Here is a 23,972-nt window from a genome sequence, read left to right as displayed (position 1 = left end):
AGGGCGACAATAAGATTGATTCATGACAAACAACGCAGAATGGGTAATTAAAATTCTACAATAATGTATGTAAAGCGATCCTTTTGCACGTGTAAATTGTTAATACAAACCTAGCGCGCTATTTCTTAGGAGAATTAATGATTCTGATTCTGCGCATTTTCTAAACTAGATCTGCGATGTTGAATACCAAATAAACATATTTTCTATCGAAGACAATTATGGGGTTTTATAATGTGGATGATTGGTATATTTACATTTTAATTAACTTAGGAAAGACATACACGTGGAAATAGGTACATTGCTGTGAATAATAAAGTTATAACGTGTAACTTTCTAAATATACGTAAGCATATAATAAAATATATATGCATTTGTTGCTGAGGTAATTGGAAAATAACCAGGAAAATATTTATTTTTTTTTAGTATGTATGAATAAATTGAAAATAGCTTTATTCAATTGTATTAATTAACTAGCTGCGCCCCGAGGCTTGATTGTTAAAGAATTCTTCTTAAAATGTACTTAATTTTAGTGTAGATAGGTTTTGCATTACCAAGACACGTGCTTAGGTAATACAAAACCTATCTGCACTAAAATTAAGTACCATTTGATTTTATTTAAAATAAGATAAATATTTTGTAACACCTATTGTATAATTTCTCCAGCATCAAGAATTCTTCAAGCCCTGAACAAAGACATAGATCCCTGTACCGATTTCTACGAATACGCGTGCGGGGGTTGGATCAAGAAGAACCCGGTGCCTGACTGGGCGACGTCCTGGGACCAGCTGGCGAAACTTAGAGAACAGCTGGTGTCGGATTTGAGGGAGCTACTGGAAGCTGATGATGATGTCGAATTGCCGGCTAGTGTGCAAAAGGCAAAGGCGCTTTATAGGACTTGTGTTGATGTTGGTAAGTTTTTTGACAAGTCTCTCTATCACCTTCGAGACTTCTGGCGCTGTGACGCCGCAAAAAATATTGAAAATCAAACTGTAATTTTACAAATTGGCGTGCTTGACATCAGCCATTTTTTTTTTTTGACCAGAGTAATATTGATTTCCCTACTGGATTTTTATCCTATCAAAGATCTAGCTAATCTTTCACTAGATTATGAACCCAGAGGTACTGCAGAAACCCAGTTAGGTAACTGGGCAATGTTTTGGGACCACTTGGCCAAGATTAGAAACAAATTTTTTAACAAGGGTAATTCGAAATACCATAAACAGAATTTTGAAGAACATTAGCATTTAAAAATGTCAACAACTTCCAGAGAAGCTAGACAAAGACGGCATCAAGCCGATCGAGAACATTCTCGACAAGCTGAGCCTGCCCCCGCGGCCCCCCTCTGAAGTCAGCACCAACTTCTCCTGGGAGTACTCCGCGGGGCTGGGCAGGAGAATGTTAGGGCTCAACGTGCTGATCAGCGTGCAAGTTTCAGAGGACGTGAGGAATACCAGCAGAAATAGGGCTGTGGTAAGAATAATACTAATATTGTAAATGCGATAGTCTGTCTGTTCCGCTTTCACGGCTGAACCGCTGGACCGATTTTGATGAAGTTTTGTATGCATGTGTAGTTAAATTATTCCGTTCAAACATATGCAACTTGTTTGCGAAAATCAACCTCCAAAAAATAATGGGTGAAAGTTTGTATGAAAATCGTGTCTGTTTCGGTTTCGCACAGAAATTCACGCGGGTGAAGCCGTGGGTAAAAACTATAAATTATGTATAAAGCTAAATTGTAAATAGTGAAAAACTGAAAATATTAACTGAAAAAGTACTTTCTGCGCCGTCAATAAACTCTCAAAAGTATAGGTACTTCAAAAGTGGAACAAGTGTCATTGTTGTATAAAAACTGAATTGACTATAAAACTTTCAATTCAACGTTGCTTGATGTACACGTATCAACTGCAAAAGTCTGCTTAAATATTCAACAGCATTAAAAGTCAAATCTGTTAAAAAAATAAGCCTTTCTTTTCTAATTACGTACCTAATGAGTTTTTAATAATTTTCATTATCTTGTGCACCTAAATGCGTTTGATTCTTAGTACTTTTTAACGAAGTTCGGTGGCGCCAGTTTTATATTATCTTTACTACTAGCCTTTTGCTCGCGACTTTGTACATAAAAACTCCAGTTTACCCGTTCCTGGAACTTTAGATTTAATTCCAAGGAATATCAATTTACTACGCCCACTACAATAGTTTTGGCTGAGTGTTGTCTGTCAGTCCGCTACGGACGAATTTTTACACTTATTGAATGAAAATTTGGTCCACCAGTAAATGGCTTAATGCCAATGATTGTAATTTAAATTTCAGGAATATATGCTAAAGTTATAAAGAAATCCAATTAAATTGTTAAATATTTAGTCATATCACATACTTTTACATAGCATAAAAATTATACATATATTTACATACAGCATAAAATATACATAAATTTCTATTTAAAAAATGGTAAGCCCTTCTGGCATAGATAATAGGGACCAACATTGTTTGAATTCTTTCGGCATTTCTTCTCAGCAGTGGTCGTTCCGAAATGCTAGTAGTTTGTAGCATTGGTAAACATCATTTAATTTAGAATATGACGTGAAAAAGTGCCTGTGAAGGCCTAATTTCTGAATAAATGATTTGATTTTGAAAGACTTATTTTTCTATGAATACTTAAATAGTGCAAATTGGGATATAAAAATAGAAAAGTTCCCGATCCCGGTTTACCTCTAAAGGCATTTTCGTCGACGATATGCACTACAACGGTGTCTATAAAATAAAGTAATAAAACAGTATGAAGTGAAACTGTAGATTGCAGAAACGAGATCAGAAACTATGAAATACAAAGAAATTGTTACAAGGACGGTGTTTTCCTCGCAGCGTGGAAAAATGCTAATGAATACAGTGATAGCCTTACAACCTGTAGCACGTCTACTTAATTACAGACTAGATTGTTAAAATGTACAGTTCCATAAATTATTTTCTGAGGAAGGAATAAGAATGGCACGTTTTAGGTTATTCTCAGAGCGTATCGTCCGCTGCGGCCGCGCTGTCATTACGATCCGTCAATTTCTTGAGGGAATCATTTCCAAAATAAAAACGTACAATGTAGACACACTGTAGACATTACCAATTGGTAATAAAATTGGTAATTAATTAATGACATTACAAATTAATTATCTTAAAGTAAGATAGTTAAAACTAATTTTTGTCTGTGTTAAAATTTTAAAAATTGCAATGACAGCGCGGCCGCATTTTTCGAAACGCTGCGCTGAAAAGCGTTTGAAAACACATAATCTACTTAGTGGACGGATTATTATGAAATTAGACAAGTACACGGGTTGATTATAACCTTTTATCTCGAAATTCTCACGGGAGCGAAGCCCCGGGGCTCAGCTAGTGCACAGTAATAATGAAACGTGTAAATGTAATATTTCACCCACTTCCAGATCGAACAAGTATCCCCAGGGTTCAGCGAGCGCTACCTCCTCCGGCCCGACCAGTTCTCGCACGAGATCGAGCAGTACCACCACTACATCCAGCAGATGATCAGCATTGCCGACCCTGACACCAATGCTGAGGAGTTCGCCGACGAGATCGTCGAGTTCAGCAAGAGTTTGGCTAAAGTTGGTTGCTACTTTCCCCAGACTCTAAACCTTTGAGAAAAATAGCTATTGTAGAATTATTAGTTAGGCACTTTATTAAAAAATTAGTACAAATGCGGTAATTAGAATAGTCATTCATACACTAAACCTGCATCTCTTCTCTACATCAAAAGGTACCTATGTAGAGGGTTCAAATAACCCTAGAGATTCTGCCAAAAACAAACTTATTTTTTGGTGTGTAGGTACTTATTTTTATATTACGAAATATAAATGATTATGTACTTTAATAACATTGTCACACTATCGCGAAGAAAGCTTAATCCGATAATGAAGTTTTCGATATACAAAGGAAGGTCAAATTCCATAAGATTTTTGGCCGAAAACTTTGTACCATTCTATTGTAGACATCTTTGTATAGTATATTTTGTTGAACAACTTATAATATTTCCAGATAATGACGCCAGTAGAGGTCCGCAGAAGTGGCACGCACCTGTTCCACGAGGTCAGCGTGCAGCAGCTCGTCCAGGGCTCCAGTGGCGGACCCGCCCAGTGGAAAGATGTATGTCTATGTACTGTGCTCATTTTGATATAAGGCACATTATAATTTACTTATGTCTGAGATTAAAATGGAGACGAAAAAGTAGGGAAGCGGTCCCTAGATTCTCGCTTGCCTAGATAGACGCTCAACGACTGAAGAAACAACAGGGAAAACACTCAGTTGAGAGTTTTTAATCCAATATAGTTTTGTTATCAAATACATTTAACTAAACTTCGTCTATGGATCCTAGTGAATTGAGGATAAACCAGGCATAGGCGTTTCGTCGGAGACCAAATAAAGTATCCGGATTCGCAACCTTTATGGCCGACTTTTTGGGAAGAAAAGGAAAATACTGGGTATAAACCCATTTTTGATCCGAATGAAGCTGGATATACAATTAGGCTTCAACGAAATTAACAATGTTCTTAAAACATAGCTCTGCTTAAGCTGAATCTATAAAATTCATAAAGTTCTCAGAACTCCTTTTTACCTTCATCCTTTATCTCATTCATCTCATTCGTCGAGTCTTCTCGTATACATGCTTAAGTGCTGTAATGTTCTCTTATCTATCCCTAAATACAAATCAAACATGTTATCCTCAGCACGACTGGAATAAATACCTGGAACTGGTCTTCAGCAACACCAGCGTCAAGCTGCACCCACAACAAGACAGAGTGATCGTGATGGACCTGCCCTACCTGCAGAAGCTGGCCGTCTTACTGACTGACACCAAGCCGGTTATTGTAGGTGAGTCAATGTGTTGCGCGTGGTCTTTCGTTTATGCCTTCTTGCAGTTCAAGCCATTGTAATTAACAAAAAACAAACTGAAATTACTAGACAACCATGGAGCGGAGCAATATCCAACCTAAGTATTACAAATCTAATAAGAATATAATAAATAGGTAATTACCGGATTTCATTATTCCAATCTTTCTTCCCGTGGGACTAATCTGGTGATGAAGTTAAACTGTAAAGGCCAAAATCGTGTACTAATTCACACGTAGGTAGACCTAATGCACACACAAACCTCACGTAGTTAGTCATATAACAATAACAATTTATTATGGTAACTTTCTCTGGTCTAATAATTAAAATAATGTTAATCGTCTACTTAGGCACCTATACATATGCTCGCTGGCATGAGAGAAAATTCTGCACATTCTCCTTAAAAAATACGAGTAGAATTTACATGGGTGGCTGAACTTTGAACTTTAGGAAACAAGTATTTTTGCCGAATAAAGTTTATCTTTCTTATATGTCTATACAAAAAGTATAAAGTCTAAACTACGTAGGTCTACTGGTTATTATGATCATGACGACATTGGATGGATATTTATTACGATCATTTGATTTGTATATTTTAATTTATGTAGAACGTTTCCTGTGGTGGAGCGTGTTCTCCACGGTGGCTCCGATGACGCTGGCCTCCTTCAGGGACCTGGGCTTCGAGTTCTCCAAGGCTGTGTTTGGTCTGCAGCAACGTACTCCAAGATGGAAGAGCTGCACCGCCAATGTTAACTCTAACTTCGGAGTTGCGCTCAGCTATCTGTATGTGAGGAAGCATTTTGACCAGGACTCGAGAAATAAGGTAATGAATTCTTTATATGAGGAATTTCTGCAAGTCTTTTAAGACTTCGAAAGAAAAACCTACAACATGAATTTTAGATACGTAAACGAACGCGCATAGTTTCTCAAACCGGCAAAAGAAATCAAGATCCAAATGTATTCACAAATATACTATCAGGGTTTGTATTAATTCGTTGCGGGTTCTAAGTACATTTACTTGATAGTGATGACCTGATCGTATTTGTTCAGTTTTATGATGAGCATTGGATAAACTGCGAAGCAAACTCGGTTGCTGCTCTCGCGTGGTGACCTCTCGATCGTGTTCCATATAGACAGCATAGTCAAATCTCAGATCCAGCTTTGTGGACTGACCACCTGAGCTAAGGAAAGTAATTCTCAGAATAATGTATAATTTGCTCTCAGGCTGATGATGTTGTCTGATCATCACAGGCCATAGAGATGGTGTCGGACGTGCGGTCGGCGTTCGCGGCGGCGGTGCGCTCGCTGGACTGGATGGACGCGAGCACGCGCGCGCGCACGCTCGCCAAGCTCGCCGCCATCCGCAACTTCGTGGGCTTCCCCGCCTGGCTGCTCTCGCACGAGGAGCTCGACAAACACTACAAGCATGTGAGTCTTTCCACAATTTTATGAGATTCATAGTTGTTCGACGGCCTTGCTAATGACAGAACGGCCGCCCAGCGTTGACATTGCAGTCGTAGTTAGAGGGTCACAAAAATTTACAAAGAAACGTTATTATACTGTATCTGAATTATTTTTACAAAAGTTACAACCCTTCATTCTCGCTCGGGAGCCGAGCCAACTCACTCCTGAGACCCCTCCACATTTGCTTGCATGAATTCGAATTGTGACTAATACACGATTATAACTTGCTTGTCTACGAACAAATCTTCTGAAAATTTCTTGATTCAGAAAAAAACGTCGTCAAGAAATTCTTTAATAAATTGAAACTAGTTCATTACAAAACTGAAACTAGTTCGTTATGTTTTCTTATAGGCTGAAATAGTGGAAGGGAATTTATTCGAAACGTATCTAAAGCTGACGTGGGCTGCTGTGAAGAAATCATTAGAGGCGCTGAGAGAGAAACCTGATAGAGACAGGTGAGTCATAACAATTAGATTAATGAGTAACTAGCTCAATAACTATGAAATGCCTTTCAATCTAAATAAATAAAAAAATACCGCAAAAATACAAAATACTGTAAGTCTCAACTTACAGTATTTGGTACCTTTAAAACAAAAACCCCATATTTATTGCAGTTAAGCGAATGACATGTAAAATTAAATAATATGGGCGCTAGCTTAGAGCCTTAAGCCTTAAGTTTATTTTGGGCAACATATAATTAATTAAATTTAAATAAACCTATTTGCCTAATCAAATCTAGTAGTAGTGTATTATATATATAAGAAACGGTTATGGAGTCTTAGTGATATAAAAAGTAATGAGGGATTAGTACTTACCTACTATTTTTTAAATATTTTTTGCAGATGGGTAGCCACAGCAACTACAGTGAACGCTTTCTATTCAGCTACCCTCAATTCAGTCAGTAAGTACCTTAAAACCTAACAATAACATATTACCGTATTATTAGTCTAAATAATCATAACATAATTAGTCATATTATAATATCAACACAGCTCTTGAAAAAAAAATTGTTGTTACAGCATTCCCTGCTGGCATTCTCCAACCGCCATTTTATGGAAACGGAATTGAGTAAGATAATTTTTAAACTTAATGTGTAGAAACATTTTCTGACGGTTGATTTGAAATTTAATAACAATAAATTTTCCAGAGCAATCAATTACGGATCAATCGGTGCCATAATGGGCCACGAAGTAACTCATGGCTTTGATGACCAAGGTGAGGTTGAACTGAATAATTTAACTTGATATCTGAGGATAATCTTTGCTCGTGTTAAATTGCGGCCCCATTGCTCCGATGTTTCCCGTTGCGATATGCGATGCAGTTAGCTCTTCGCTAGTTAGTTCTTTGACATTGACGTACGTCGAGGCATCATGCGAAACTGCGTTGAACCGTTGAAGGAGCGCGGCGACGCGGGAATGGGGCCGTGTTATAGTTACTGCTTAAAGAAGTATATTCCGTAACATAGCACCGGATAACAGGTCAACTTCAGCTAAATCGGCTTCAATAATTTCTCCCGCTTGTCAGGTCGTCGCTACGACTCCGACGGCAACCTGAAACAGTGGTGGTCGGCCGCGACGCTGGAGCACTACCACGGGAAGGTTCAATGCATCATCGACCAGTACAGCAAGTACCACATGCCGCAGCTGCCTAACTACACGGTGATCTTCTTTTATAAATTAAATTGTTACTATATTTTTCTTCTACAGAGTGGAAATTTTCCACGTCGCTTCAGTTTCCATGACAATGCATTATTATGATAAGCGTGACCTGATGATTCACCCGGGATCGGCTCCCAACGAGGGAACTCCTAAACGATTTACAGCACAAACAAACAAACGTTAAATTCACAAGATCTCTTTGACGACAATAAAAGTTTGGAACAAAAATGCCATTTTTATATTTAAAAAAAACCTGTTCCCTTTGCCAGGTCCACGGGTTCAACACCCAGGGCGAGAACATCGCGGACAACGGCGGCCTGCGCGCGGCGCTGACGGCGTACTCGCTGTTCGCGCAGCGGCAGCCGGCGCGCGCGCGCGCGGCGCTGCCCGGGCTGCCGCACTTGATGCCTGAACAGCTGTTCTTCCTGGGATTTGCACAGGTCTGTCGACCTTTTATTGTTCACTGCTGCTTCCCATGTGCAAAGCTTTTATTTAAATCAATGTTATCCCACTGCTGTCACCGTTAAATATTATTGCCACATTTTTATCACGTATTTTTGTCAAAAGTGATAGTTTTACCTATTAATAAAACGACCAAACGAACTACTATGTCATGCGAAACCGACTAATATGTCATGCGAAAGTTTCGACGTGAATAAGGATGTATGTTACAATCATACGATATACTGAGCGGATTTCGATGAAATTTAAAAGCCCCGGCAAAAAATTGCAAAGCTATTTAATAAAGCTATATAGAGTAACAACGTAATCTAATAAAAAGTACAAGCGCATAAATATATCTCCTACCCTTTCCCTTTATGCATCTATACTTATAAACGTAATAACACTAACGATGATGATCTTCATACACAGATTTGGTGTGGCAACTCCACTATCGGCGCACTCAAGTCCAAAATGGTGGAAGGGGTGCATAGCCCGAACAAAATCCGAGTGATCGGCACGTTAAGCAACTCGAAAGAATTCGCGGAGGCATGGAAATGTCCCAAAGGGTCTCCCATGAACCCTGAACACAAATGTGTGTTGTGGTGATCTCTTTCCCACTTCAGAACGCCAACCACGAAACGTACAAATACGTAGCACGTTACAAACGTCCATATGCTGTCTCTTTTCCCCCACAACGCGTACGCATCGTGTAAAAAAAGAGAAAGGTGGACGCAATTACGTGTTATTTGTTTGTTTCATGGTAGCCCCCTAGAGCCTTAGCGAACGATGAAATCTTCCAGTTATATGGAATGAGACGTAATTATAAATGAGCTTTTTAAGTCTTTGGAAATCGGCGTCAGGTTTACGCTTTGTGATTGGTGCCTAAATGTGATGTTAGATATAAGTGTACCAAAGACGTTACTACTAGGTTACCACCAAGTTACCGTAGAGTAGTTGTACAAAAAAAAAATGTTTTATAGTAATATACACTTCATGTCATCGCAAGACACCTAGTTATCAATACGTAAGAATCTTAAATCACGCGGCTGTAAGTGGAAATTTTGATAAGAGTACAGCTACGTTGTTTTTGTCAGTAACTATAGTGGCGCGTCAACTAGGTATTAAAGTGATTACTTTTTTAAGAATAAGAAAAAATTGTTGAAAATAAGATACATGACGAAATGGCATACTATTATATCAATTACTTGAAAACTATTTAGAGCAAATTTACTTTATGTGGCCGTCCAAATCAAAAGGGACCTTATGGCGGCTGGCACTTAGGTCTTTATTGCCGTTGTTCGAATACAAAACAACGGCAATAATGGCGTAAGTGCCTAGCGCCATAAGGTCCCTTTTGATTTGCACGGCCACTTACCATATAATCATAAGAAAGAATGATGAAACAAATGATCAAGACTGCTGTACTTATTGGAGATTGTACTTTTAATTTAAGCATCTTAAATGTAATGAACGGAAGATCTCCGAGACGTCTTCCCAGTATTCACTGGGAAGACGTCTCGCTGCTCATTCGAACATGGCTTGAGTTTCATAAGATAATATAGTAACGTCTAATACACACTAAAGGGGCTTCCTCACTCCTCTGCCTCAGCCCCACGTATAGCTACCACAACACTTATTTTTTAATTTTTCGCTAAGAAATAAAATAAATCGATAAAAATGTTATGGTGGCGCTAGTGTACGGCTACATAGTGAATGGTCTGTGATAGCGCTTTAAGATTTTTCATAAACCCAAAAATTTGGGTGGTGTTGGTTCCCAATGGTGGGTTTGTGAATGAAACCACAATATAATTATAAAACTCAAGCCTCTTCTATTCCTGTAGGATTTAGATTAAGTCTAACATAAGATTATTTTTCATTTAGATGTCACTATAAAAGGCAAATGTTTATTATTTTGCCGAGATTTATAAACATAATGGTGCATCTCTTATTTTTTTAACAAAGTGACAAAACCTATTTATTACATTAAAAAAATCTTACATAAAACATGTATTTTTATATTTTTGTATTCAATTTATTTCAGACATAAAAATAAAAGAGTCAATATGGCGGATCTTTGTGCCGAAAACTTTTTCAAATTTTTTGGTTTTATTAGACTTTTACGAGAGCACTTCATTGGGTCTTCATATCTTTTAAGTAGCCTACGTTTGAACCGAGGTCTTTAACTATATGCTTACCAAATTTCATCAAAATTGGCCCGTGTGTTCCGCAGCTGTGACACAGCCAGCAGACAGACTAGACTTTCCCATTTATATATTAGTATGGATTCTGAGCCATGAAATGCATATTAGACAATAGACTAGTTTTAAAGGTAAACTGAACATAGATTACAATTTTAAAGTATTTATTTCTTCCTCACATATGGAAATTCATACACTGGTGCAGAGTTTTTAGAGCCTTTTTTGATACGTTTTGGTTTAAGCACTTTAGCATCCTGTAGATGGCGCTTCATCTCCAACTTCTGCTGTATGACTGTCAACTCCTTCTCCCTCTCAATTCTCCTTGCTATTTCTTTGTATATCCTTTTTTTCTTCTTCTTCATTTCTGCTATTGTCTGTGACAACATAAAAAATATTAATTTCCACATGTAGTAATATAGATTCAAATATTAATTTGTTCATGGATCTAGTCTGCGTCAAGTCGTAAAACGCAAGACATGGTTTTTGTTGTAGTCAATATGAACTAGGTAAAACATTTTTTTTGTTTACTCCAACTTTTAACAATTTATAAAATAAAACCAATTTGGATCGTAAAAGGATGGTGGTGGTGTAATGGTTAAGACGCCCACCCGCCTGTGGAGCCAAGGTCTAAGGTTCGTATTCAACTCGTGCCATGAGTTTGTATACCAATCAGACTCTTACATAGTAGTTTTACTACCTGCCACTAGATGGCGGTAAGTAGTCGTAAGTCAAGTCAGATGCCTTTAGGCGACTTGAATAAAATCTGACACTAGTGTTAGCAATAACACACTCTATATGATGATGATGATAATCATAACAACAACTGTAGTTAAAATCGTATTGCTACTGTTGCCATCGTCCATTTTGTGCAATTAAATTGAAATAAATAAAACATACGTTCTTATCAACATCAGGTAGCTTCATTTTATCTAAATCAGAAAGTCTTGGTCTGTTGGACTTCCTGCCAAGCAATTTTGGATGTGTGTCCAGCCTCTTGGCCAAGTCAAAGTCCTTTTCTTCCCCTTCATCAACAAAGAAAATATGTGTATTTGGTGTTGAGTCTGCTACATCTGTCATGTGGAGTTCGGACTGGAAAACATAGAAACATGCTTTTTGTTCTTAACATATTCAACACACTATAGTAAAGTCAGTATCATTCAGGATGGTGGTTCTGAGCTACTCATTTCAGTGGTTTTTTTTTTTTGTTATAGGGACAAATCACACAGATTGAGCTAGCCCCAAAGTAAGTTCAAGAGTTGTGGAATGGGATATTAACGTTTCTATATTCTATAACATACATAATAAATCAAAACAGAACCCAAAAAATTAGCAATTGCAGCCAATATACCTGCAACCTGTTGATGCGCCTGCTCTCTATAATGCGCTTCATGTTGACATACTTGATGTCTTGCGAATGCATCAGCTTCAGTTGCTCCGGGGTGTCTTCTACTTCTTTTGTGATCTCGTGGTGCACCTGGAAATGTGGACAAATTTATTTACTGAATATGACAGGCATTTTCCATATTATAAAATAAAAGAAATAAATAAAAGACACATCAGTGAAGTTATTATTTGCATATTGTATCACATACAATAAATATAAAGTAAAAGCATTTAAATTAAATTACATTTCTCAAAACTACTTTATTGTTCTGTATTGACCAATATTCATGTTTAGATATATAAATCAGTGAGACGATAAGAATACGCTAAAACTTACACCATCTTTCACCCTGGAGTTGACCATATGAAAGTAGAACTCATCACGATTTTTGTCGAGTGTACGTTTGCGTAATATCTTGAGGGTCTCTCCCTTTTCATGGTAGTCGTCCGCCCGCTTCTTATAGTCCTTCTTCTTTTCCAATAAACCCAAATGTTTTCGGGCCTCTGGTTGATGACGCTCTTTATGCGTTTTTTGATTAGCCTTCGCGGCTTTCTTCCACGAAGACATTTTAGGCTAACTTCATATATGTACTTAAACTTTTAATGAAAAATTAAGGACAATAATTTCACAATAAAGTTACTTTATTACAAGCGGAAAAAATACACGTGTGTATTCATTCATTAGTGGAGCCAACTTTTTGACAAATAGAATAGTGACAATCCAACTGACAGATTGATAATTGACATTACTAACTGCTTTATTTTTGTTTGTGTAGTGGCACAGAAAATCGATCTATTCAGCTATGATGCCTATGATCGAGACACTTGGAACACCTCGTATATATTGATATCTATTCGTGGAACCGTTTCTAGCACAGACATTTTTATTTAAATGTATGTGGTTTCTAGGTACTCGTAGCATCTTAAAGGACTTACTATTTCAATGTGTAGGAGATAGGAGTGGGAACTTATTTTTTTTTTAAATAATCGTTTGCAAGGCTATAAAATAAATACAATATTAAAATACACAAAACTTAGTATCTATAGATTTATTTCAATGGTAGTGGGTTTCAGGAATATGTATCTCGGCAGACTTTCTCAAGGCCAGTAAAAGCTTAATGATAAGAAACAGAAATTCAAGGGCGCTAAACAGACCGACTCCTAGAAACATATTGAAAACTCCACCGAAAGATGCTGCAACAATAAATCAATAATCAGTTTCTGTACGTGATTCGTACATAGATGCATGTAGGTAAACATTTATGAAAAATCATCATCTCAGCCACTAAAGTAAAAATACAAATACTTAATATGAACTTACATAGTAAAGTAAGCCAAGTTTCCGTGGGCAAGAGGAAGAATACTTTGGATTCTTGCAGACGAACTTCTATATACACTACGTTGGATATTGACGAATTCAGACCGCTGCTAATTTATAAAAAGATTCGATTAATGAGGGCGCCACTGGGCTGGCATGGCATGATACGATAGTGGCGCAATCATTCGTATACTTACTAAAGCGGATCAAAATTGTAGTCCATTAAAATATTGTTAGTTTCCATCGAAGTGTCTACTGAAATTTTTGAACAAGATGGTAGACACAGGCATGAAGAATTTTCTGTATTAAATGAAAAAATTTAATGTGAAAAACAAAGCAAAAAATAATTATTATCAACAGTTTCAAGCTAGTGAATTTGCTTTCGACTACTTGCCAAAAGTTTTGGTAGACCTCAAGCAATTGAGTTGAGAAATTCGGCAGTATGGTAATTGTTCCTCTTCGCCTGACACCGTCTTAAGTGGATCTGAACAGCCACATGTCTGTTTCAGACATTTGGCCTGAAATATATAACAAAAGCTAATAAGAATCTTCTTGAATGAAAGCTTTATGCTACTTGTTACTGTGCTCCCCCTTGCCCTACGCGTACAAAATATGTTCTACGATTTGCTTTTCTTTTTTTAAATCTTAATGGCTATCCATATCGAGATCAGTATTTGGCCAATATAATCGCTATTTCGTGTGCCTCATTGAGTTCCGCTATCATACAGGCAGTGGAGCAGTTGGGACACGTACGGATTGGGTGCCAGGTTGTGACGCATGTAAAGGTAGAATATACTTACCATGCAAACCAGCTTGGAATAGCGATTTTCAGATTCACAACCACGGTTCATGTCGAGCAGACTGCCGCCGTTGTCTAAGGTCACGGTGAAGGTCATCCTGAACCAGTAGCTAGAGCCTTGCTGCAGTACTTGGGGAACAATATTCACGTCCCCATTGTAAACGGTGAGGAGCTGGGAACAGGTGTACTCTTAGGAATCACCATCATTAACTCAGCCACAAGACGTCCACTGCTCTCCCAAAGACTTCCACAAAGCCACACACTCTTAGGGAATAATATGGGTAAAGTTTTAAAAAAAGTGCAAGAGGAATTGATAGCGTTGGTAAGAAAGAGATAGATTACACTTGAGCAATTTTATGATTGTTTCAAGTAAAGATAGAATGCTCTATTAGGAAAAGAATAAACGGTACAATTTTCCCGAATCTTGACAACATATGCAAGATTCTCAAACTAATAATAGTTCATGTGTAGGTATACCTAACCCATGTTATAAATAAAGCATAAATACTTTAAGCGAAAGATGTTACGTCACAATAGTGACAATACGTCACAATAGCGACAAAAGAAAATGTATTTTGTATTGTAATGCTATTGCATTACAATACAAAATACATTTTCTTTCTTTCTAGCATTTTACAAAATTTGGCATTCAAGATATACTTCAGCTTAAAGTATGCTTTATGTTTAGGTATTATGAATAACAAGGTACAGACACAAACAGGAAACAGAAGTACCATTATGTTGTTACCTCACATCCATGAATATCGGTACTTGCATTACGGCACGTTAAACCTATGTCTAACCGTCTTGTCGTCTCCAGGTGGTCAAACAATCGCCGTGTATGTTTCTTCTGTAATCTGTAGTAGAATTTATTTATTATTATTGAGGAAACAAATGTCTAAACATTTGTTCCATTCTGCCAGGGCCACGCGGAAACGGCACATCTGAATATGCCGTTTCCGCCTGGCTCTGGAAGAATAGCAAACCCAAGTGCTGATTTGGTGTCATCAGGAATGATATGCATGTCAATGTTTTCACAACTAGGGATGCCGACGAGTGTGTGAAGTGGAGACGAAACTGTAGGAAAACGGAACATGGGCTCCGCCGCTCAATATTCCGACTGCGGAAGAAATCGGGAAGGCTCATATGAGAGACAAAGACACATATCTATGTCACCCCTATGGAATCTAATGATACCTCACACATTGTCGTCTGACAAGGCGTGGTGGGTGGAATAGAGAAACTCACATACAAACATGAACTCTGAAAAGATCTGAGGAAGAACACTTCTTTTCTTTTAGATACTCGTGTAAATAGTCATGGAAGTCTTGCCTGACAGGATCCAAGACACAGCAGAGGCCCCAGTCGGTGAACTGTTTGCGGAACAGTCTACGGCACGGCAACATATGGTTCTGCCAACGGCACGAGGTCACAATGTCCTGGCACTCCGGGGAGTACTTTATCAGGGCCTGGTGGATGGCAACATTACTGGTTTACTAAATAAATGATTTCTGAATAAATGATTTGATTTTGATACGTTATCAATCACCCTCCCTCGGTCACCCTCGAATATTCTGGCCGAGTCATGTTAAGCCTTGCCTGATCATGGCCGAATTTAGAAAAGCCCTAAAGCCACGGACTGGCTTTCTTTATATGAATAAGAAGTACGGGCCATGACTGATGTGGAGTGGACTAGTGGGTAACTGCTGCAAATACAGCCGGGACCAACAGCTCAACGTGCCTTCCAAAGCACGAAAGAGCTCGGTGTACATTTAGGTCACCCATCCAATGACCGACCATTGCGACTGTCACTATCGGAGGTCCAGAACGCGTATCATTGCGCCTCATACTTCTTAGCGTGACGAAACTCTCCCATGATTTTTTAATTTGTTTTTATCTAGATACTACTAACTATACTACTAACATCAGGCAGGGCCATTCCCAGTTCATCCAGGTGTTTATCCAACATCTTCAGGTGATTTTCATCCGCCATCTTCTTCTGTATCACGTGTTCCAGCGTCGATATGAGCCAGGTCTCATTATTCACACTCTTGCTGCCACAATAACAACAAAACAACATTTAAGACCCGTACACATCGAATCCCATTCAAGGTCGTATGGAATTGTAACGTATCTGTGTATACGTATGTGTACACGTGTGTTAAAAAGTTAAAAAGCTTAAGATCGCAAGTTTGTAAGGTACGTCCGTATCGGAAAGGCAGCAGAGACAATGATGTTCTGGCACCGAAGTTCCAATGTCGAGTGAATAGTGAGTTGCGCGAGAGTAGGAAAAGCGATGATGGAAAAGATGGTACAGGACTCTAGGAAGTGGCGCGACAAAGGGTAGGTGACTTAGAAGTTGATCTATACTGAAAATGATAGTGATGGATAAAGAAACCACTTTACAAGAGTGTAACAACATTCGCAGCTATCTGGTCAGCAGGCAGGCAGAGGACGATCGTCGGCATATCTTTGGAGGCGACACTCAGGTCCTTGAGGTCCCTCAGGGCCACGATAGCTGGTCGCTGCATGAACCGCGCCCACAGCACCGCGCACAGGACGCCGGCGCTACATGCGCTGGCGCAGCATACCAGCACCCACACCAATCTATACAGGATATTAAAAGTATGGCCTAAAGGTTGACTGTTTAAAAGTTGTGACATAATCTATTTAAACCTTTTTTTAATTATCGCAAAGAGATGGCGCTAGTGTGCAAGGAGTTAAACCTTAACCTAAATTAGTTAAGTTACCTAATGAAAGTTTTGTACGCGGGTGAAAAGAAAATAAAGTCTGTGAAACTTACCGATCAATATAATAACGCGAACCTAAGTACTTGAAGCCATGAAGAGTAGTTTTCTTTAGGAAATCTGTCACAACACCAATAAACGGAGATACCTTCATTTTCCAGGTCTATAAAACCACTGAATTAGTTATCCGACGCTTTTCCAATTAAATATAAAGGTTTGCATTTTACAAAAACATATAGATTTTCATAAATTAGTCTTAAATGGTTTGCTTGAAGCGTTTAATGCTACGCTGATCATTATTTATGAGTTAAGTGACTTTTAAATACAGGTTAAAAACTATTGAGATTTTATTTAGGATAACAAGTTGAGGCCTATTTAGTAGAAAGTATACTTTGTGAAATGAGAATTGGAGAGAAAATATAAAAATAAAACAGTCTTGTCCATTGGAATTAAGTCAAATCATATTTAGAATATAATATAAATATTATTACTATAAGCAGGTAATGCAGGTAAGTAAAAATTACAACTTGAGAATTAGGTAGGTATGTTAATGTATGTTAATGGGAAAATTGTAGTTAACCCTTCAGTTAGCTGTCTAAGGATATTTTCAGATATTTGTTTCATAAGTCTAGATTTGCCAGGGTTAGATAGACACGTTCAATTTTAAGGCGGGTGCTGACAACACACGTACCTCTGTTAATAAAAAATATTTAGTTTTCCTTCATTTATCGAATTTTTATATCTGCCGCTACACATACAAGTTATATGTATAGTTAACATATTTTTGCCTTCCTTTTCATAAGTTGTTACAACACTCGTTTATACTTATTGGTAATTTCTTTTTGTTTGCAATTTATGGAGTAAATCCGCCATATTGATTTCATAATGACGTCAAACTAAACGCAAAAATTGTATTCGTTATTGACAACCCGAAATTCTTACAAAAGCCGGGGGTAAAAGTATTAAATACGAAATATCAAAATGTCATAGTCAGTACGGGACCTAAGGTAAATTTGTCAAAGGTCATGTCGTGCCAGTAGGGTATTGATGCTTATCTGATATTGATTGTCTGTCCCGACACCTATCCAGTCTCACTTGCATTGTGTGTGTCACGTGATTCGTCGTCACCTAGCATGGAAAGTTACTATACTCATATCACTATCAAAATCAATTCATTTATTTCAGAACTACTTAGTTAGCTTTTTGTTGTTGTTATATTTCCCATTTAGGCAAGACTACCATGAGATTTTACACGACTGACCAAAAAAAGAAGTGTTGTTTTTTGTACTTATTTGAGATATTTTACTCTCTTCCTGCCGCTGATTTCACCAATCTATACGATACGACATCTGTCTTTTGTTTCATCTTGTCTTTTGTTTCATATCTATTAACGCCTGTATCCCATAATTCTTGTCTTTCCACTTTCCACTTATCTATATTTTACAAAGTTGTCGTGTCGTGCAAAGTGGCTATTGCTTATTACAGTTTGTAAAACAGCTTGATCTTTGTGACAGATGACAAATCATATTACATTAATACATCTGACTCTGTCGCTCACATTTGGAATGTATCGGTTCATCCTGCTGTCATAGTAGTCAAGCTATATTTTACATACTATAACAAAAATTGCAATAAAACAAAAAACCTAAATTACAATAATTTTTCCATTTATTTACACATTACATACATTTGGCTATATGTACATATTATGTAACGTGTGTTACGAAAGTAAATATTATTACAAGAAATTTGAATACAGATTGAAAAATAATGGAAAATATATAAAATAATGAGAATTGATTTACTAAAACTTGAAATAAAGTTAAGTCGAATATGTAAAAACGCTTTGTACAAATTAAATCAGAAATGTCCTATGTAATAAACATAGGACATTTCTGATTTAATTTGTAAAAAGTACCTATTTATAATTAATATTATAGCATATATATATAATAACACTTAAAAGCATCAAGTAAAATTCATAAAATATTTTAACACTTGGTAGGCGAATGAATAATAAGAATACGAATTACTCATATTAACAAATAAAATGTAACCGGTATCTAGGCCATTTAAATCTGAATACAGTATTGATAATAATATCATTTATCAGCATAAATCACCTAAATTCTATAACATCATCATTTGCCTTACATTGTCCCATCATCTGGGGTCGGCGCAAAATGTCTGTTCCCTCCACAATTCTCTATCTTTTGCCATATTTGCATCCACCCCCAGCAACCTCACATCCTCCCTGACACAATCCATCCATCTCTTCCTAGGCTTAAATTCTATAACATTTGATACAAATTGAATAATATCATTCGTCATAAAAATATACAAAAATATAATGCGATTAAAAACAGCACCCTTTTAGAATACATACATAATTACATCATACACTTCGAGTATACTTTATATAAGTATTATCAATGGCCTGTTTTTTTTTAGTTTACAAAATATAATTAAAAGTTTATAAAGATAGAAAACAGCAAAAATCCAAGAAAGTTTCAGTCAAGATAACAATATCTACGTACCGTAATTAAAATTTCATAATTAACATACACTATCATTTCATCAATCACATTTAACATTAACATCATTAATATTTTTAACTAAACATCAAATAAACATGAGCGTTTTGTGGATGTCTATAGACAATATTTACGGCTATCGGGTTACTTACTTTAGTTTTCTTTTTAATTACTTTTAAATTTTAGACGGTAATTTGTAGCAGTAATTTTGAATATTAGACGGTTAATCCAACACAGCCTATCTAAATAACCTAAAACAGCGGTCCTCAAACTATTTTCAAGATTTCGAAACCCAAGCAGACAGAGCTTTAAATTAAAACTTGTAAAATTTAATCTAGTTTCATATGTACTAGCACTGGTATTAGATTTTCAAAAATATTCATATGACTTATAGTTTTAAATAAAATATGGCTTGAGGAAACCGGGCTATACGGAGCACACTTTGAGAACCGCTGACGTAAAACATCAAAACACATGTTTATATTCATCTGTCAGCTAGTTACCTACATAATATTAATTTAATAGTAAATTACATAGGGACGACTTTTTAATGAATGGCACGCTATGTCTATGAGTAATTGGCATTAAAGACGCGTAAATTCCTGTAGTACCTATTTATATTATTCTATATTGCTGTCAATGCAGCGAATATGTAATTATGCGTATTTTCTTACATAACGACGTTAACCTCAGTTCAGTGGCACCCATATTTTAAATAACTATATTAACATAGAAATCAAACGATTGTCTTGTCACCAAAATATTATTTTTGGTAGGCAAATGATTGTTGAAATTAATTTTTCAACATTTTTTAATAATGTCAACTAAATGCAATTTGGCATGTACCTAATATTTTGGCAAAGATAAGAAAAAAAGCTTTCGAATGTGCATAGTGCACGATATCAATTTACAGTTTTTTTAAAGGCATGTCAAAGACAAATTATTAAAATTGTGAGACTGCATACATCCAGGAGTACTTTATTTAGGACAAATTGTCACTTTCTTGGAGGCAAGACGATGAACTCAATAGACGGATCAAAAATGCCTGGACGAGTTTTTGGTTTATGAAAGACCTAATGAAAGTCAAACTGTCTTATACTAAGATCATAGCATTTATCAGATCGCTCCTACTCGGCAAGAATATGACGATTAAAAATGAGCTTTAAAGCGTTCTCTGAAGACATACTTTACATTGACAACGAATCAGGTGACTGCTCGCTGTTAACTCTCGTCAATGCAAATTACGTCTACAGACGGAGCTTTAAAGGCAATTCAATGAATATCATCTTGCCGCGTGGGACTTTCAAACATAAAACTGAATATATGCATTCGTCCCATACTCAAGAGTCCAAACGTGAGCTTCGACCGACATCCAAAAGCATAGGTTTGTAACGGCACGAAAAAGACAGTTATCAGGGTCGCGGGTCGCGGGTCTATCTGTCGGCGGAGAGCGAGACGGGACACACGTCGAGGAGACAGAAGACGGCGCGACAGACGGGACAGGAGCAGCGGCCCGCGAGCCACTGCTCCTGCGCCTGCGCCTGCGCGCGCGTCGCCCACCACCGCGCTATGCACGCGCTGCACCACAGCACTCTGGCGGACGGGAACACCCTCTCAGGAATAATACCAATAAAGGCGAAAGTTTACGACTGTTTGTTACTTCATCACGCTCAAACGGCTGACCCAATTTTTATTAACCACACATATGGTACTTTTATCTCGAAAATTAGTACGCGATTCAGGAGGATTTAGTCAAAACGGCTAATAGTCAATGGGGCTTTGTAGATGAATCCAAGGATGGTTGATGTCTGGCAGGTGACCGGTTGTAAAATCACAGCAGAATCTTAAAATATCACTACCCAGAACGAAGCTGAGAACATGAAGGAATGAGAGAGTAAGTAATATACTAGTTTCAATACTAAAGAAATGGAAAATAATCCAGAACTATAACTTTTGTTAGGTTATGGTAACAGTCAATTAATAAGAAACTAAAAAAATAAAATAGGAAAGGCATAGGAATTTATGTAAACAATTTACCTGCAATTACACTGCTGACACTGCGGCGGGCCGCCCTGTAAGTGTTGCGGCGGCGGCAGACAACGACGGGATATCTTCACGTCCGCCGTGGACTGCATGCAGCCGATACACAGTTCCAACTCCTAAAAAATTTTGTTATCCATACTAATATTATATGTCAAATAAAAATCTTTTTAAGAAGAACTATAGTAAATGTAGGTAGGTGATCTCAAAAGACAGAACACTCAAAGGGCAGTTACCTAGGATCTGTAAAGGTAAGATAGATTTAATGGATGGCCGCCAACATAGGGCCATCAGTCCTCAAAAAGGGGATCTCGGGGAACCGGGTGAAATGGTCGCAAAGTGGGCGACCGATTATTTGTCTGGTGCTTGCCCTGGCGTCCCCAACCAAGAAATGTTAAAAAACAGGTACAAATAATTATGTTTCGATGCAGAAAAGATCGCCCAATTGTGGCAAAGCCCAAAAATGCATTCAAAGTGATAGGTATAAAAAAAATATACACAGAAAGAATATAGATAATTTTTTAGTATTAGCTCCATGTAAGTGATATTACTTACCTAAATCAGAATATATATTTCTTTATTTGGGTGCTACGAAACAAATGACGTCACACATCCAAACCTCTTTAATATATAGGGATAAATATACATATAAGGACAAATCATTTTCTAGCTACAATACAAATTAATGTATAAAAAATATGTATTTAAATAAGACAAAAGTTACCTGATCAACATAATACACAGGATTCTGCTCGATATGTTGCTTGAAGACATTGACAAATCTTTCGATCAAGGTTGGCAACAGTGAGATATGCTCCGGCACTCGCACCGGATTCACCAGCCTTGGCTGCAAGTCCCTCAATGCTGCTGTGGAGATGCGGAATGTGAACCGCTTTACATCATCCCGCGAGGGGATCACTTCTATGTTTATGTATTGGATTTCGTCTTCACCAGTTGGTGTTAGGTTATGGCTGTCTGTCTGTGAACAGAATATAATTTCATAATATAAAACAAAGTCGCCGTTTGCGTCTGTTTCTAAGCTTTGTTTGAAACCACACAACAGATTTTGTTCTAATTAAGGGCCACATAAATGTTAGAGGAATTCATAAATACATAACATTCTAAAAATCAATATCACCAGTGATTCATTAAGAGTAGGTACAAACAAATAGGTCACATAGATTTTTTTCTCCATTGCAGTGATAATAGTGTGGTAACAAATTAAACATTGTGTTAAAAATGTTAACTAAGCTGCTTATGTTGGTGACACACATTGTTTGAAATTAACAAAAAGTTCCCACAAAATTTTACCCGCATTGCCCTTTTTTTTAAACAGGATGCATTAAAAGAAGTAATATTAAAAATAATGATACATACAGCTGTGGCCACTAAAGCGCAGTCACCCTGTTTCACAATGTTGACGCTGTACTGCGACACTTTGATCAACCAGTTCTCGGTGGCCACAAACTTGCTTGTTGCTGTCAGGGCTATGGACACCTTGTCCACACTTGGGGAGTGAAAAAATTACATTTAATTGTAATCTTTTGTTGACTAGCATCCAAGACAACGTCTGTGGAGTCATTATTCAAGAAATAAATTATTTACAATAAAATATGTTTTTCAAAATAAATAATTTTCTATCTTAAAATAAATAAATTTCTTAATTATATGAGTAAAACTCATATAATTAAGAAACTAGAAAATGATTTCAAAGGTTAAACAACATGAACACTAACAGTTAAAAGTGATTTGATATTCCAACAAGGTTTTTATTGCATTTAGTATCACAGCAGGAAATATTCTTATCAACATACAATAAAAGAAACTAATTGTCAAAATGGTATATGTCATTAAAATTAAGTATTCACCTACCTTCTAAATTCAATATTGATGTCAGCAGCAGTAATCCTCCAATCCTGACCGGGCTGAGTGTAGCAAAGCAGAGCCTTCACGGCCGGGTGCTTCCTGCGGTCGTACTCCCACCAACACAACAACTCGTAGCACATCAACAGCGGTATGATCGCCGTGGCCGCTGCCGCTGATAACATCCAAGGCCCTCTCTCGCCTCCGCACCATAACGCAAAAACATATCCCAGAGGTAGCATCGTGTGAATCAGAGCAGTTATCGTAATCCTCTTCATGTGGTATCCAATAAAATTAACATTTTCTGACCCCAAGTAATTTTCGAACAACTGCGCGATGGTGAACCCGGCTGCCACGAATTCCGTGGGCGGGTAAATAACACAAATCGAGAACAGCAAGTAGAAGAGCGTTATTAGGATATCCATAATGGAAGTATATTCTATATTACGATTGCAGGAAAACTATTGTTATAATGAACAATAAAATAAACAATTTTTAGTTCTTCGCTCCGTAAAGAAAAACCAAACCAATCGATGAAATGTCAAGTTAACTGGACTGATATGACAGCTGTTTGAGATAGTTATGGCAACAATCAATCAACTATCAAATCAAAATCAATAAACTCCGTAATCTA

At 37.3% G+C, this 23,972-nt stretch overlaps 3 protein-coding genes across 4 annotated transcripts in view; 1 reads left to right on the top strand and 2 right to left on the bottom strand.

Moving 5' to 3' along the window:
- LOC128669660 (neprilysin-4-like) overlaps positions 1-10,460 on the top strand; it is a 50,131-nt gene extending 39,671 nt beyond the window's left edge. The window contains exons 4-17 of the mRNA XM_053744627.2: positions 664-909; positions 1,268-1,470; positions 3,432-3,608; positions 4,039-4,146; positions 4,728-4,872; positions 5,499-5,713; positions 6,142-6,318; positions 6,706-6,809; positions 7,197-7,255; positions 7,374-7,422; positions 7,502-7,569; positions 7,879-8,012; positions 8,282-8,452; positions 8,886-10,460. Coding sequence (XP_053600602.1) covers positions 664-909; positions 1,268-1,470; positions 3,432-3,608; positions 4,039-4,146; positions 4,728-4,872; positions 5,499-5,713; positions 6,142-6,318; positions 6,706-6,809; positions 7,197-7,255; positions 7,374-7,422; positions 7,502-7,569; positions 7,879-8,012; positions 8,282-8,452; positions 8,886-9,062 — 2,033 coding nt within the window. The 3' untranslated portion in view covers positions 9,063-10,460. The remainder of the gene's footprint in view (positions 1-663; positions 910-1,267; positions 1,471-3,431; positions 3,609-4,038; positions 4,147-4,727; positions 4,873-5,498; positions 5,714-6,141; positions 6,319-6,705; positions 6,810-7,196; positions 7,256-7,373; positions 7,423-7,501; positions 7,570-7,878; positions 8,013-8,281; positions 8,453-8,885) is intronic.
- A 341-nt stretch (positions 10,461-10,801) lies between these two features.
- Positions 10,802-12,755, bottom strand: LOC128669663 (uncharacterized protein). The gene is made up of 4 exons (XM_053744630.2): positions 12,375-12,755; positions 12,003-12,128; positions 11,552-11,743; positions 10,802-11,028 (listed from the first exon to the last, which is right to left on the bottom strand). The coding sequence occupies exons 1-4, from the start codon at positions 12,603-12,605 to the stop codon at positions 10,819-10,821; spliced, it is 759 nt and encodes a 252-aa protein (XP_053600605.1). The 5' UTR covers positions 12,606-12,755; the 3' UTR covers positions 10,802-10,818.
- Positions 12,756-13,055: 300 nt separating this feature from the next.
- On the bottom strand, positions 13,056-23,909 carry LOC128669661 (uncharacterized protein). 2 transcript variants are annotated; one of them, XM_053744628.2, is made up of 12 exons: positions 23,348-23,909; positions 22,853-22,982; positions 22,200-22,454; positions 21,473-21,594; positions 16,079-16,208; positions 15,487-15,623; positions 14,903-15,011; positions 14,156-14,326; positions 13,750-13,873; positions 13,553-13,655; positions 13,359-13,465; positions 13,056-13,231 (listed from the first exon to the last, which is right to left on the bottom strand). In XM_053744628.2, the coding sequence occupies exons 1-12, from the start codon at positions 23,761-23,763 to the stop codon at positions 13,092-13,094; spliced, it is 1,944 nt and encodes a 647-aa protein (XP_053600603.1). In that variant the 5' UTR covers positions 23,764-23,909; the 3' UTR covers positions 13,056-13,091. The 2 variants fall into 2 exon arrangements, with proteins under 2 accessions (XP_053600603.1, XP_053600604.1); XM_053744629.2 differs by having other exon boundaries at positions 13,359-13,462.
- Between the last annotated feature and the right edge of the window lie 63 nt (positions 23,910-23,972).

The sequence above is a fragment of the Plodia interpunctella genome, chromosome 4 (assembly GCF_027563975.2).
Source record: "Plodia interpunctella isolate USDA-ARS_2022_Savannah chromosome 4, ilPloInte3.2, whole genome shotgun sequence".
NCBI lineage: Eukaryota > Metazoa > Arthropoda > Insecta > Lepidoptera > Pyralidae > Plodia > Plodia interpunctella.
Note: the sequence above shows the minus strand (reverse complement) of the source record. Positions and strands in the feature narration are given on the sequence as shown.